This window comes from Heteronotia binoei, chromosome 16, assembly GCF_032191835.1.
Source record: "Heteronotia binoei isolate CCM8104 ecotype False Entrance Well chromosome 16, APGP_CSIRO_Hbin_v1, whole genome shotgun sequence".
Taxonomy (NCBI): Eukaryota; Metazoa; Chordata; class Lepidosauria; order Squamata; family Gekkonidae; genus Heteronotia; species Heteronotia binoei.
Window position 1 is genome coordinate 4,812,860 of NC_083238.1, and position 15,441 is coordinate 4,828,300.

A 15,441-nucleotide genomic window follows, 5' to 3' on the forward strand; every position below is an offset into this window, starting at 1 on the left:
GGTGGTGCCGGGGGCGCCGGGGCAGGCGGTGCGGGCGGTGGCGGAGCCGGCGGAGCCGGGGCGGGTATCACCGGTGGCACTGGGGCTGGCGGGGCCGGTGGAGCCGCGGGCGGTAGCCCCAGTGGCAGACCTCCTCCTACCGGCGGGACCCCCAGGACCGCAGTTTGCAGGGTTCGGAGCTGGTCGTAGATCGCGCCCAGGTTCTGCTGCATGTCCTCTGCCATCGACACGCGGGACCTGTGCACATCGTCGTGAATTTCCCGCACCCAGTCGAATAGATCGTTGCGGAGGGTCCGGATCGGGTCGTCCCCACCTCGCGCCCCGGGACCTTCTCCCAGGTCCTCGTCGTCGTCTCCGGTTCCTCCCTCGCCCAACATGCTTCGGTAGCGCTGCTCCGCGGCGTCGATCGCGGCCGTGGACTTCCGCGGGCTCCAGGGTCGTGGGGCCGGGAACGCGTCGACCGAGAAAGGCGCCGGGACCTTAATTTTACGCCGGACCCCCGTCACCTTCGGGTCGAGCGGCGGATCGTCTGTAGGGGTGGTAGGCTCTCCGCTGTCTGGAACTTTTGCCGCCATCGGACCAGGTTTCCAGTTCAGATAAGCCACGAAACAATGGGATCACTGTTATAGTGTCAGAACTTAAGAACTTCAAACGGATCCCATACTTGGTTTCAAAGCTAGGATTTTATTAGAGAGAACTAAGTACTGGAAGAGACGAGATAACAGTGATGGCAAGGGCCATCACTAGCACAGTTTTATACACTAAAGCAAACACATCACAAAGCCACAATTCACCCCATTGCAAGCACATCTGTCTTCCCACCATCCACTATCAGTAGGGAGGTTGCCTCCTCGTTCTGAAGGCCACACGGCTTGGCTTCAAAGGGCACTAGTGTGAGAATGTGCAGAGACACACCATAATTCAATCTACAGCCCTAAATATTTTGGATACCAGTAGGGCAAGGTTAATTGCTACATAGGCATTTGGGGTTGTTAAGGGGTTACAACATGGAGTCAGTTTGGTTCAGTTACAATCCGAGCAAAAGCAATACTGAGAATACAGAGCAGATACTGGTTACATTACAGTTAAGCCTCAGCAGTAGTTACAAGTTCTGACAGTGCCCCGCGGCCTCCCCGCGGCCTCCGCTGGTCCCTGGAGGCCCTCCAGAGTCTCTGGAGGGCTTCCAGCGACCAGCGGAGGACACGGAGAGGCCTCCACCACTGCCGCCGGGCCCCGCGCGGGGGCGGGGAAGGCGGCGAGTGAGGGAGGGAGCGTCCCTGCGCCTGCGCAGGGGCCCTGCGCAGGCGCAGGGACGCTCCCTCCCTCACTCGCCGCCTTCCCCGCCGGCGCCCGCAGCCCACCGGCTCCGGGGCTGCCTAAACCGGGACCTTTAATGGTCCCGGTATAGGCAGCCCGGGAGCCGGGATTGGGTGGCCAGAACCGGGAATGTCCCGGGAGACCGGGACGGTCTGGCCACCCTAAGCGGTCTTGATAATGCTGTTCAGGTGTATCTGTGAGTTGCAAGCCTACTTTTGATTTACTAACATTCTTTACAGAAGTCTCATGATCAATGCTTTGAGCCTAGGACCCAGAGGAAAGCATGAAATGGCTGGGAATTGTGAGCTTTTGTACATAAGTTGCTTCATGTGCTGGTCAGCCAATGGAGAAAAATAGAGGCTGTGCTCTGTAGCTTCATTGAGCAAGCCTGGCAAAACAAGCTGTAATGCAAAAGAAAGCAAGAGAGGGGAAGGAAGCAGGCAACAGTGAGTTGCTTGCAGGCCTGAAAAGAGCCCTCAGAGGGCCTGATCTGGCCCATGGGCCACCCCTGTTAAACTTCTTGTTCAAATTAAAAAGGCAAGCAAATTGGTTTTGGATATTTTAGACCAACAGGGAGTACCTAAGGTGCAGTGGAGAGTGAACTAAACTAGTTCTGGAATAACAGTAAAGCATATTCTGATGAATTTTGCTTCACAGAAATAGCTGATCTAGTCTTTTTTTAAAATCTGGAAGACACAAAATCTGAACACAATATGACACATGAAATAAAGTATGTAGTTCTTGGTGGGTCATCTCTTCCACCCCAAATACAGTATTTTAACTGTAAAACATAGCATAAACCGTAAGAACAATGAAGGCTGAGGTCTTGAAAACCAAACACAAAGAGCACCACAGTATGCTATGAATTGAGGTGAGCCAAAACAAACCAAGTAACCATGGACACAATAATATATGAAAATTAAATTTAATATTTGATAAATATACATGTAGTATCAGTAACAAAGAACAAAAGTCATTCCCAATCTGTTTTCAGCAACACAGTGTTTCAAAGTGTGTCAAGCCTCTCAAATTCAGTGTGTGTCAAAGTCTCAATTTCCCAAATGGATGAGGAGCAGTGTTCCCTCTAAGCTGAGTTAGTGTGAGCTAGCTCAAAGTTTTTAGCCTCCAGCTCACACATTTTTGGCTTAGCTCAGGAGAAATGGCGCTAAGTTCAAACTAATTCATTCAGTAGCTCATAACCTTAATGCCAGTAACTAGAGATGTGAAGGCCCAGAAAAATTCGGAAAAAAACTGTTCCCCCCCCCCTCCGGTTTTTTCCTGGAGCCTTTTTTTTCTTTTGTTCTGAAAAATTGAAAAGTAGAAAAGAACGTTTTATTTTAACATGATGGATAAAATATTGTAAAACAAGGTGTTCAAATATTTTCCAAATCATTTCTAAAAAATATGTATGGTATCAGATTATTCTAATTTCTGTGCATTGAGGACAAGCAAGTCCTAGGTCATGCCCATTCATTGAAACTTAATCCTACACTCCCTTCTGTACACTTCCCCCCTCTTCAATTCTTTTTATGAGAATGATTTTTTAAATTTTTATTTAATACTGTGGAAAGGAAATATGAATAATTGTTACTTCTGGATTTTTAAAAATTGTTTTGTGGAGGTTTTTTTGTCTGTTCCACATAAACTAGTAAACAATTCAGGAGATTGTTGCTCCATTTGTTATAATTACAAATAGATATTATTTAAAAAGTAAATTCTGTTTGTAATAATTGTTTGGATACACTATATTTTTAATATGCTAGTTGTGATAATTTCATGCCAAGTAAAATTGTCCATAGTCATATTTTATGTTTCTAAAGTAACAGAATGACTTTCAATCTGGAAAAGAAAAAAAAGTGCTAATGGAGCATTTTTTTCAATTTTTCCAAAAATTTGGGTTTTTCCCAGAAAAAAACTGTTTTTTTTCCTGAGCTTCAAAATTTCCGGAAATTTTAGATCTGTACCAGTAACTCACAAAGTAGAATTTTGCTCACAGCTTAGAGAGAACATTGATGAGGAGGTACACCGAATTGACTTTCCTTCAAGGCAGACAGGTACACTATCAACAAACTCCAAGTGCGACAATCATTTCAATATTCCTTTGTCTGGGATCCTTATCACTTATTCATGGGTGAATATAGCAATTTCAGAATGGGACAGCAAAGCCTTCGGCAGTAACTGGTGCAGTGCAAAAAACGTTCAGAACGCCATGCATCTGACGAAGAGAGTTGTGTTTCACATCCAGGCCACTTGCTATTTGAGATTTTACCGTCAGGTTGGCGATATAGAGTGTTGAAGGCAAAGACAAATAGATTCAAGGGCAGCTTCTATCCAAGTGCCGTGGTTAAGCTAAATGCAGGGTTATGAATGGTTATGTGTTTTTAGATGCATTTAAATGGTTTATGTATATGTCCTTTTGTGGGTGTTGATGTGTTGGTATGTTTGTGGAAGAGCACCTCATTTCATTGCTCTCATTTTCTTTTTTGAGAACAATGACTATCTATCTATCTATCTATCTATCTATCTATCTATCTATCTATCTATCTATCTATCTATCTATCTATTCTTGAAAGCTTATGCTACAATAAAATTTGTTGCTTATAGGTTCTACTAGACTCTTTACTATGTTATATATGTTGTACATTGCCCAAAGCCCTGCATGAGCAGGGATTGGGCGCGAATCAGAAATTGAAATAATAACAACAATAATGACGATGATGATGATGCAAGGGATAAGGTTTTTTGCAAAACATCTGAAATCTCAACTGGAGGTAATGTTCTGACAGTTCTGCTGCCACAGTAGAGATTTGTGGTTCATTGCCTCATTTCTGTTTCTGCTACATTTCTCTACTTTAGCTTGAACATTGAGGTGGTTAAACGTGTTCTCTTCTAGAGATGCCCATTTTATTAGACTTCACAATAAGCTTCTTCCTGTTCCCAAGGCACCAATCAGATGCATTGAAGTAGTTCACTGCAAACATCTGAAAAGCAGATGTTGCATACCTCTTCAGATCAGATCCGTCATTAATAGCCTCCCTGTGTTGTCCTATGAACCATGAAAGAGAGCTTGACAGTAGCAGACAATCCTGAAGTATTTTGACAGCTATTCATCTTAATCTCACTGTTACATTGTGCTTTCTGGGTCTCTAGTGAATGTTGGCTTTGATCTTGAAAGGGCTGATATCTGTCTTGTAATACAAATAGCACAATGGGCTGCTAAGCATTAATAATGACAGCAGAAATTTAAAATTAGATAAGAGACCTCTTGAGGCCAATTCAGGATCTTATCTGAGGTTTTGGAGTTGTTTGCCACAAGCAGGACTGCTAGTTTTCTGTGGTGCCGCTAACCCTCATTGAAGCTTTTTTAAAGAACTTTATTGGCGAGACTTCCATAGCTACTTTTTGAAAACTACTGCAGTAGAATTTTGAAAAGTATGGCATTGCAATCACCCCTAGACGACTTCATACTAATTTCATATGCTCATTTTATTTGCTTCTTTTGTACCTCTTCTTTCTCCACAGTAGGGACTCACAATGGCTTATCATTCTCCTCTCCTCCACAACAGCCCTGTGAGAGTGAGTGTGTAACACGGTCATCTGGTAAGCTTCTGTGATAAAGTACAGATTTGAAACTGGGTTCTCTGATTCTAGTCTGACACTCATCTGTTGACAGAATTTCTGTGTAAAGCTTCAGGTTCCCACATATGTTCATCTATCATAATACCAAAGTTAAGAACTCTTAACCTTATTTATTTCAGTGTCAAAGATTTTAGGCCTATGCTTAACATCTGTGCTGAAATCAATAGACTGAAATACTTAGCTTTGGCTGGATTTTGTCCATTGGCTGGATTGTGTCCATTATAAATGTACACTACTAAAAGTTTAAAGATCAACTTTAGATGTAATTTAATAGTAGCTGACATTACTTGAGAACCATTTTTAACCTCCTTTGATAAAAATAGGGCTGAAATTATTTGCTCTAAAACTTAAAACTAATCATGGATGGATGTTGCAGGTCTCAGATTCAACAGGAGTTCAGCTCCTGAACCTTTCTGTTGGTTCCCCCTCTTCCATTCATTAACTCTTGGAGAAGCCTGTGCCACACTTTATCCACTTCTTATGTGATTTTCAGCAGCAGGTGGCTTGCTGACCTTTTGACTGGGGGGAGAGCCCAGAGAGCCATAGGTGAGCAAGGCATGCTTGGGCTGGCTGGATTTCATGGCTCTCCTTTCTTGCATTGGGTTGCTTTTGTCTGGAGGGGTCGGCTTATGCTAATGAATTATGCTAATGAGCTCCACGACCCCTGGGATGTTGTAATGCCACATTGAAGAGGGAGGGAAGAATAAGGAAGCCCCTCTGAAGAGTCCTCATCTCTCTCTTTGTACTGGTGTCTTACTTTCAGTAATCTTGATTTTCATTAAAAGAGAGGAATTTTAATATTTGGTGGTATGGTAGATTTATCCTCATGTTAAGAAGGTAAAAGTGAAAGCTCATGTTAAAGTTGTGTATATTTTGCAGCAGTTTTATTCAGTGGTATTGGGGAAGAATGCTCATATGAGGTTTGAGAACAATTTTGTCACATTTTGACAGCAACAACCTTAGTCCCCATATGAAAAAAGCCAGATTTACTTCCCAGATATTCACAATGTCCAATGTTCCAAATCTTATTTGGGAAACTCTGTTAATTGCATCATCTCAATATTTTTAATGCCTTGCTCTCTGCAAATGAGCTACAGCTGTGACAAAGTTTATTTGTTCAGGGTAAGATAATTAAAATGCCATAGTTACATACAGTATGTCACAGAAGTGAATACACCCCCTCACATTTTGAAAATATGTAAGTATATATTTTCATGTGACAACACTGAAGAAATGACACTTGGCTACAATGTAAAGTAGTGAGTCTACAGCTTGTATAACAGTGTAAATGTGCTGTCCCCTCAACATTTGAGAATTATCTAAAAGATAAGAGATTTCTAATTAGAACAATTTTCCCTGCTTATTGTTGTAACAGATTAATGCTTTAAACAAGGTACCTGGAAAGCTATTTAAAAGTTCCTTATTCAGGTATATATTGATAATGTAGATTAAGTTAAAATTGCTTTCTCCATCTCTTGAAAAGGCTGTGGCAGATAATCTCAGAGATTGTATAATTCCACCTCCCCCCCCCCAAAAAAAAAAATAATTTGAGAATACTAGATGTTTGTGGAATAAATACACTTGACAGCCAACCTGTAAATCAAAAATAAGACATGAGCAAATTTGAGTGTAAATATCCTGGTGGGTTGAATGAAGAATATCTGGGTAGATGTATTTCAAGATAGGGTGACAGGGAAAAGTTCATTCACTTTTTTTTACTACTTTTACTTACTAATTGTACAAAATCTCAGTTCTGTTCAGCAGTTTGCTTAAGTCAAAGGTTACCAGAAAAGTAGTACATTCCAAATAGAAAGATGATGCATTTATCTTCATAGCTCAGGGATTATTTGGCTTTGAGCCCCAGGAGATAAGACAGGATAGAAACAGCCAGTGTGGTATAGTTCAGAGTGTTAGACTAGTATCAGGGAAACCAGAATTTGAATCCTTACTCATACCATTGAAGTTCGCTGGGTGATCTTGGGCCAGTCATGTTCTCACAGCCTAACCTGCTTCACAGGATTGTTCTGAGGACAAAATGAAGGAGAAGAATGATGTCAGCTGCTTTGGGTTTCCATTGGGGAAACGTCTAGGTACAAATGAATTAAATAGAAATGTTTTCAGTAAATTAAATGTATATTCACTACTCAATATAATAAATTATTACGTTAGTAGAATACTGAAAATAAATTCAAATTTTTCTTAAAATGTGCAACAGTGATTTTTTTCTTTGGTCTCCATAGAAAACCTAAAAGGGAGCAGCTAGAAGTAAAGCAGGGTTTTGTAGCCTAACTTCCTGTGGGATTATGCTCTGTCCAGAACGTTCTGTCTTTGCTGGCTTTTAAATGTTTTGTTGAAAATGCCCCCCAAACTTCTTTTCTTGGGTCTCCTTTGACAGGCCAGATTGGAACTGGTTTCTACCAGCATTATAGGGTGGAGACCAATAAAACGAAGGCCTAATGGCAGTAAAATAATAGCAATTATTTATTAGTTTTGTTTGTCTTTGAATCATAAAAGACTGGGTTAATTTTAATGCATATTTGTGGCAGTCTTAATGTTTTAGCACTCTTCTGGTTGTCTAGCTATAAACTAGCATGAAATGATTTGTTAAAATGTCTGGACCGGTGGTAAAGGCAGATGAAGAGAGGCAGTTTTGTGTACATGCCTGCAATGCATTTCTGCAATGAACAAGTGTGGGCCTGTGATACTTGCAGGGGGTTTCTTCTCCCGCACTTTCATGCTGGGCCCAGTGCGACTCAAGGGTTTTGCTGGGCTGTGTGGCAATTGCAGCCGGCCCCAGCAGGGTGCTTAGGCTACGCTGCCACTGGCAGGCCCAGCATGTCTCATGGGTTGCATTGTTGGCAGCAGCCGCCAGGCCCAGCTGGGCCCCCAGGTTGCACCTCTACTTGGCCCAGCAAGTTTCTTAGGCTACACCACTGCCTCTGAGCCAGCAGGGCTCCCTGACTGAGCTGCCACCGCTGAGTTTAGCATGGCTCCCCTGTCTCCCCTACAAATGCTAGAGGTACTTTGCTTTTGGGGGAATTACTCTCCCCCCCAATATATTTTTTAATGACACACAAGCTCTCTATTGCATTTGAAAGAGCATCTTTTGGACCGAAATAGGAAGGACATTGGTTTAATTTTTTCAGGCATATTATTGCAGTACCATATGCACCTGATTAGGACGCACGACAATATCATATGAGGCCTGTATTGTACACCTTAGCCTTGAGCTAGTGATAATTATTATACTTTTCAGTTGGTCCTATATTGATTTTTTGTTTTATTATTGCAATATTGAGCCTACATGTATTATTTATGTTTGCCCTCTGAAGAAGGCCAGTTGGTCAAAATGTATCAGGTCACATAAAGTCCTGTTTGTGAATCCTGTATGATTTTAATTCTTATTGAGGCTACATTTGGGCCTATAATCATTTGCAATAAATACATATATTTTGATAACCTGTATTATCTATATGTTAGTGCTTTCTGTCTATTGATTTTAATATTAGGCCCTCCTGTTTGTATGTATTTAACCTTTTAGGTTCTTAATTCATATTTCTTGGGTTAAGGTTTTTTTTTCCTCTTCCTTTTTCATTCTTCATAACCTCATGGCAACAGTTTTGTTTGGGAAAATAGTCCGAAGTCTGAATGTCCCCCCAACCCCAAGTGTTCCCTGATCATTTCCTGCAGTACTTCTTTTTTTTCTTATGACAGAACTTAAAGGTCAGGAGATCACTTAAAGATATGATTCATGATGCCAGGCCAAACTACATAGATTAAATTTTATTTGGATGTATCTGTTGAATTTACACATCTCTCCCCTAAATACAGGGTTCAGAGAACTTTTTTTGGCAGTGGTAGAATATAAACTTTACTCTCTGACTCTGAGGCAGCTAGTTCAATCTGTCTTCCTACTGCTAAATGCAGTGATGCTTTTCATCGTTGGTGGGTTGATAGACATGTTGTGAGATTTTGCCAGTTCTTGATCCCAGTCAACACAGTGCATATAGGAATGATCAGTTGTTTATTCAGGACCAATACAGAACAGCGGACCTTCATGCCATGAAGACATTGCCAAGAACAGAACCAATATTATACCAAGCAAAAAAGGTGCACAAATCCAAGCCAGCCCAGGGTTAGTCAGTACAGCAGAGAGCAGGGGGGTTGAACTCATCTGTTTTGAGGGATGGATCTGACGTAAATGAGACCTTGTTGGGCCAGGCCGTGTCAGGCTAAGCCGTATGTGTACCTATTTAAGATTAGGTAGCAGAGATAAAAACTTCATAAAGGACACAAACACAAAGATTTTTTAAACAAACTTAAAATAAAACATGCTTAAAACATTACTCATTGGTCTTCAAGGTGCTTTCTTTGTATTCCTCCCATGGGATCCAGGGAACTGGACAAAGAAAGCTCTGGCTCTTTCCTTCCTTTCCTGGGGGCCAGGAGGGGGAGGAGCCTCAGCCAATAGAAGGAAAAGAGGCTTGGCTCAATAGTTCTTCTGTGTGATTGAGAGAGCCTGGCAAAGCAAGCTCTCCCCCCTTCCTGCCCAAGGGAGGAGCCTCAGCCAATGGTGAAAATAGAGACTTTGCTCTGTAGCTCCTGTGCAATTGAGCAAGTCTTGCAAAGCAAGTTATGCAGAGGGAAGCAAGAGAGAGGGAGAAGAAGCAGATCACAGCCAACTGCTTGGGGGCCTGATAGGCCACATGTTCGTCACCCCCTGGCATAGAGTCTTTGCTGGATGCTCAAGGTCATCTGGCCCAAGTTTGATGTTGCCATGGCTACCAGATAACAGTTCCACTCCCTCTCACATATCTTGAGAAAGTTACAGCAAGCGGAATGCCGAAGCATGCACAATTAGATAAACATTTGAGCAAAGTGTAAAATGACTACAGTTCAGATTATACTTCTATTCAATGCAAGATGATACAGTGAAATGGAAATGACTGAATTAGTGAAAACCCACAAATACAGTCAGAACCATTCTGACCCAGTTGTCAGGGAACCTGACACATGTCTCTGCTTTTTGCTTTGGCTGAAGCAAGAATCTTAGCAATGTTAAGCATTCTGGCTACAGCTCCCTATGTTCTGCTGATTTGCTTATTTTGTAGTTGAGAAGAATACAGTAGGTGAACATGGGTGGTGTGCTTTGGAGAAGATTTGAACCATTTTCCTGACTGAGGAGATAGCATTTTGGCAATGCCTTGATTGTATATATTTTAAAATCCAGATATATAGGCAGAATAACCTTTCATTGCTGTTGGATAATGTCTTCATAACTTATTCAATCCTTTCTGTTCTGTAATTGTTTAATATTTTCAGTAATAGCCTAAATTCTGCCATACTTAAAGCATTACTTAACTGTAATAACTACTTCATTGTAATTAGAAGATGCAACTAGGACTTACCCATAGCTGCTTTTGTGGCCTTGGAGCTTGGGGGAATCAGGTTAGGTGGCCATGTGGCTGGTGGAGTGGCCACATGGACAGGTTGAGGGGCTAGATGTTATGTTGGAGTAAACTGACGTTAGATGAAGGTGGGGAGGGGATAGGCTGCCTGGGGGGTCTTACCTGCCCATCCCTCAACTGTTTAGCCTTTACCTCATCTGTTTGCTGCATTCTGCCCACCAACGCTCCTTGCTAGCTGGGTTGTTACAGGTTGTTCATGAATGTTACAGCTTTGGCCGGTTTGGGCATATTGGTTAGGGAGGTGGTGCCTGTATCCCACGGTTCTGGGACTCCCCTAAGGGGTCTCAGGGTAGAACCAATTCAGCTGCATGCCAGCTCGGGCTGTTGTCAGGGCTCTCAACACCAAGTGGGAAAGGAACCCCACATGGCCAGCAGCCGTGTGGCTCCAGGAGAGTTGCCACTCCTTGGCAGTGCTCCAGCAGGCAGGCTGGGGGTATGGAGGTTTTCACATGCTGCAGGCTGGTCGCTTGATATGGGATCTGTCCTTTGCAGCACGCTGTAACCAATAAAAGCTGTGGCATCTATACTCTTAAGATCAACTTGGTTTGTGTTAATTCCTCTCCTGTGGACCCTCTATGCCCATGGGGCCCACAATTAACGCTAATATTTTGCTTGTTTTTATCTTAATACATACAGGAAGAATACTGAACAGCTGAGTTTCTGCCTTTATACTGTAAGTTCTGCAATAAAGGGGGAATGTCAAGGGTCCCCACACCTCTACCACCTGGAGAGATGTCCAGTGGACCTATAGCTGAAAGCTGGTGTTATACACAGGTAACAATCATACCTTCTCTGTTTATGGGTTCTGTTTTCTGTACTGGTGATATATTTAACATTTTTGTATATTTCCTGTAGAACAAGTCTCTTCCAGGTTTACCTCTCATTACTAATGATAATGGCAGTCTTGGAAGAGGCAATGCAAGAAAGTTATGCTGAAGTAACCAGAATGCAAAAAATGAACTGGAGATAACCAGGAAAAAAGTAGAATTGCTACAGATTGCTGTTGAAGTGAACAGTTGATGGTAGTGGCAAGAACACTGTAGGACCGAAGACCCTTGGGTGCTTTTCAGTATTTGTTAATTGCTGATTTAGCTCATTTAGCCTTTTAGTATTAATGAGCTTGTTGGTACCCTCATCTGCTCCTAAAGACCATTTAATTCTTCAGAGAACTAGTATATTCTATAAAGTAGTGGGGTGATCAAAAGAGGGATTCATACTCAAGGATATTGATTAGTGGAAATGGTCACTATCAACACATTCTCCCACATAGGAATCTACAGTAAATACTTTCAAGTTAAAGGAAACAATTTGTAACACTACTGTCCCAAGTAGAACAAAATGTATATTTGTCAGGAAAATCTTGAGATAGGAACCCATTTAAAATGAGCACATTAGATGGAATAGAGAACTTAGCCAAAAAGACCTTGAGGTCATTGGACTGTCTTATAGGAAGGAAGAAATTAGGAAGGGAATCTTTTCGGTCAAAGCCTGTGGCCATAGCCAGCAGGTGGGCACAGGGACAGTGCCCCTGTAGAATCTGCAGCACCCCCACCCAATCTTCCCTAGTCTTTCCCTTTCATTGAGAGGGAAGACTGGATGGGGGTGCTGCAGATTCTACACGGGGTGCCTCCCCTGCTGTCTTCATATGTGCCTTACATAACAGCTGGTCATCCTTCCCAATCCTAGCTTTAAAATCTCCTGAAATCAAAAGTTCTGCCAAAGGGTATTTCAGGTCAACATCTACGTGGACAGAGGTGTCAAACTGATTTGTTACAAGGACTGGATCTGACATAAATGTCACTTTGTTGGGCCTTGTGTGCCATAAAATGTAACACAAGGTACTAGCGATATAAACTTTATAAAGGTGATTTCAGATGTCGAATGGCAACAGCAGGCTTGATTGGATTAAGTATGATATGCAGAGGGGTAGTAGATGTGGAAGAGCCCCGTGGCGCAGAGTGATAAAGCTGCAGTCCTGCAGTCAAGCTCTCTGCTCACGAGCTGAGTTCAGTCCAGCAGAAGCTAGGTTCAGGTAGCCGGCTTGAGGTTGACTCAGCCTTCCATCCTTCCGAGGTCTGTAAAATGAGTCCCCAGCTTGCTGGAAGGAAAGCGTAGATGACTGGGGAAGACAATGGCAAACCACCCCATAAAAAGTCTGCTGTGAAAACGTCGTGATGTGACGTCACCCCAGAGTTGGAAATGACTGGTGCTTGCATAGGGACTACCCTTACCTTAGTAGATGTGGAGATAACAGCATTGGTAATGAGACAGGAAACCTAGGGCTCAGTTCCATCCAGGAGGATGCAGTTCCGTCCAGGAGGATGCAAAGAATAAATGGACATAAGCCTGACATTAGAAACAACAACATTCAGTTGCTGACCTAAGAGTAGAAGTGCTCTTACAAAGGAATTTCAAAGGGAGAGAAGAGAGACTGCTGAATTGCAATTGATAATGAAGCTCAAGACAGTGCATCCACCTGGACTGAACTGAGAGCTAGTTTTCCTGTCTCATTACCAGTGTGCCCTATTATCATTTGGCATCTGAAATCTCCAAGATATAAGGACCAATCCAGTTGTTCTAATTCCTAATCAGGGTCTTTTTGAAAGAAAACATATCCAGATAGGAACAGAGAAATCCAATTTAAAAATCTTTTCAGAATGTCAAAATTTTCTCAGTGTATGTTGTCAGAAGAATCCATTCTTCCACCCACCCCCACCCACCCTGGCTCCTAACCCTGAAATATTGGCTATACCTCCATTATAGGGCAGAATCCCTTAGCTGTGTGCTGTACATGCTGTCTGATTCCTCCCTAATTGGTCAAGTTTAATTCCTCCCTAATTGGTCGAGTTTAATTACTAAGATCTAGATCGGGGTGGCCAACGGTAGCTCTCCAGATGTTTTTTGCCTACAACTCCCATCAGCTCCAGCCATTGGCCATGCTGGCTGGGGCTGATGGGAGTTGTAGGCAAAAAACATCTGGAGAGCTACCGTTGGCCACCCCTGATCTAGAGGTCTTAGTACATTGAACATGAGTCAGCATTGTAATGTAGCAGCTAAAAAGGCAAATGCATTGACAGAACTGTTGTGTCCAGATCAAGCAAAATGATGGTATTGCTTTTCTCTGCTCTAGTTAGGCCTCATCTAGAGTGAGTTCAGTTTTTGGCACCACAATTTAAGAAGAATATAGACCAACTGGAAGGTGTCTAGAGGAGGGCAACAAAGATGGTTGAGGGTTCTGGAGACCAGGTCCTATGAGGAAAGGCTGAAGGAGCTGGGTATATTTAAGCTGGAGAGGAGATGGCTGAGAGGAGATATGATAAGCATCTTCGAGCACTTGAGGAGGTGTCATATAGAGCATGGGCCGTGGACCGGTACCAGTCTGTGGCTTGTTAGCAACCGGGGCGTGAGTTGTATGCTTATTCATTATATATTACAGTGTAGAAATAAAGTGAACAATCATATCAAATTGAAACTATTCTCCCCCCCCCCCCCCCCCCCCGGTCCATGGGAAAATTGTTTTCTGTAAAACCGGTCCCTGGTGCCAAAAAGGTTGGGGACTGCTAATATAGAGGATGGTGCTGAGTTGTTTTCTGTTGCCCCAGAAGATTGGACCAGAACCAACAGATTGAAAGTAAATCAAAAGTTTCTGTCTTAACATTGGAAAGAATGTGTCCATCCATGTTTTCAGTGCTAAATTGTCACAATCAGACCCTCCTGCTGTAAACTTGCTGCCAACTGCCGTTAATTGTTTGTAGGTGCTGTACAGTTTACATTGCCCAGACCTCCCCATATAAGATATACTATTATGAACAAATTTTGATCTGAAGACTACTGAATGGACTTGGGAGATACCTCCATCACATTGTTATTATTGTATATTGCCTGCATTGAGATTTGTATGTTTTTATTACGACATCGTATCATATTTATGTCTGTAACCCACCCTGAGCCTGCCTCGGCATGATGGGCGGCACTGAAATCCCATTAAATAAATAAATTGGTATCCCAGTTACTTTAAGTGATTTCCATTTGGATTAGTACTTTCAACCAATGTGTTGTGTAAATTTAGGTGATAGAGTGGTACCTCAGTGGAGGTACAGATGGGCTCTTCTTGGGAGATTTTGAAACAGAGGCTTGATGCCCATCTGACTGCAATGCTGATTCTGTGAACTTAGGCAGATCACGAGAAGGAGGGCAGGAAGGGTTGCATCAGTGCTTAGTTTTCATGGCCCCTTCTTACGTGCCCACAGAAATACTGATCACCATTTTGGTGTCAGGAAGCAATTTTCTCCTGGCCAGTTTGACCAGGAATCCTGGTTTCTGTCATCTTCTGAGCCCAGAAGGGTTTCTGTCATCTTCTGAGCCCAGAGCAGCTGCAGGGGGTTAGACTAGATGACCCTGGAGATCCCTTCCAACTCTCTAATTCTATTATTCTTTTGTTATGTTTATAATTTATGCCAATAAAGGCACTGAACTGACATAAAATCTCTTAAGTTCTTTTTTCTTTGCTTCCATGTACTTTCCAGAAGAGTTTTTCAGTATTTAGCTCTGTCTGGTTTTAACCAGAACTTTGTAAATCACCTTTTTAACAAATAGCCCTCTTTACAGCTTGAAATATTCTCTTTTTCTTAGCTGCAGCCTCTGGGCTTTCAGGTTCTTAGCCAGGTTCTGATTTGAGTCCAGGTTTGGGGGGAGGGGTTCGTGAACCTAAATTGCAATACCTGGTCACAATTTTTTAAAAATGTTCTTAATGAGCCACAGTTCAGCATATTGGCCAAGACATGTATAGGTACAAGTTTAGACACCATCCTTTAATACAGGCAAGAATGAACCTCTGAAGTGCAGGCCAACTATGTCTCTGTTGCAAGACATAGCGCAAAACTTAAGTCTGAAATGAGATTAATTCAACTCCCCCATACCTATTAAAAATGATCAGAGCCCTGAAACTCTCAGAACACAATTTTCAGTGTTCGGGATGCTCCTTGTCCATTATGAACTAAGCTAACACTGGTATTTT

General features: G+C 42.5%; 1 protein-coding gene across 1 annotated transcript in view; it reads left to right on the top strand.

The window, feature by feature from the left end:
* The window catches only part of SPOPL (speckle type BTB/POZ protein like), a 67,904-nt gene that overhangs the window by 19,005 nt on the left and 33,458 nt on the right, over window positions 1–15,441 (top strand). Inside the window, exon 2 of the mRNA XM_060256900.1 lies at window positions 11,061–11,198. Coding sequence (XP_060112883.1) covers window positions 11,121–11,198 — 78 coding nt within the window. The 5' untranslated portion in view covers window positions 11,061–11,120. The remainder of the gene's footprint in view (window positions 1–11,060; window positions 11,199–15,441) is intronic.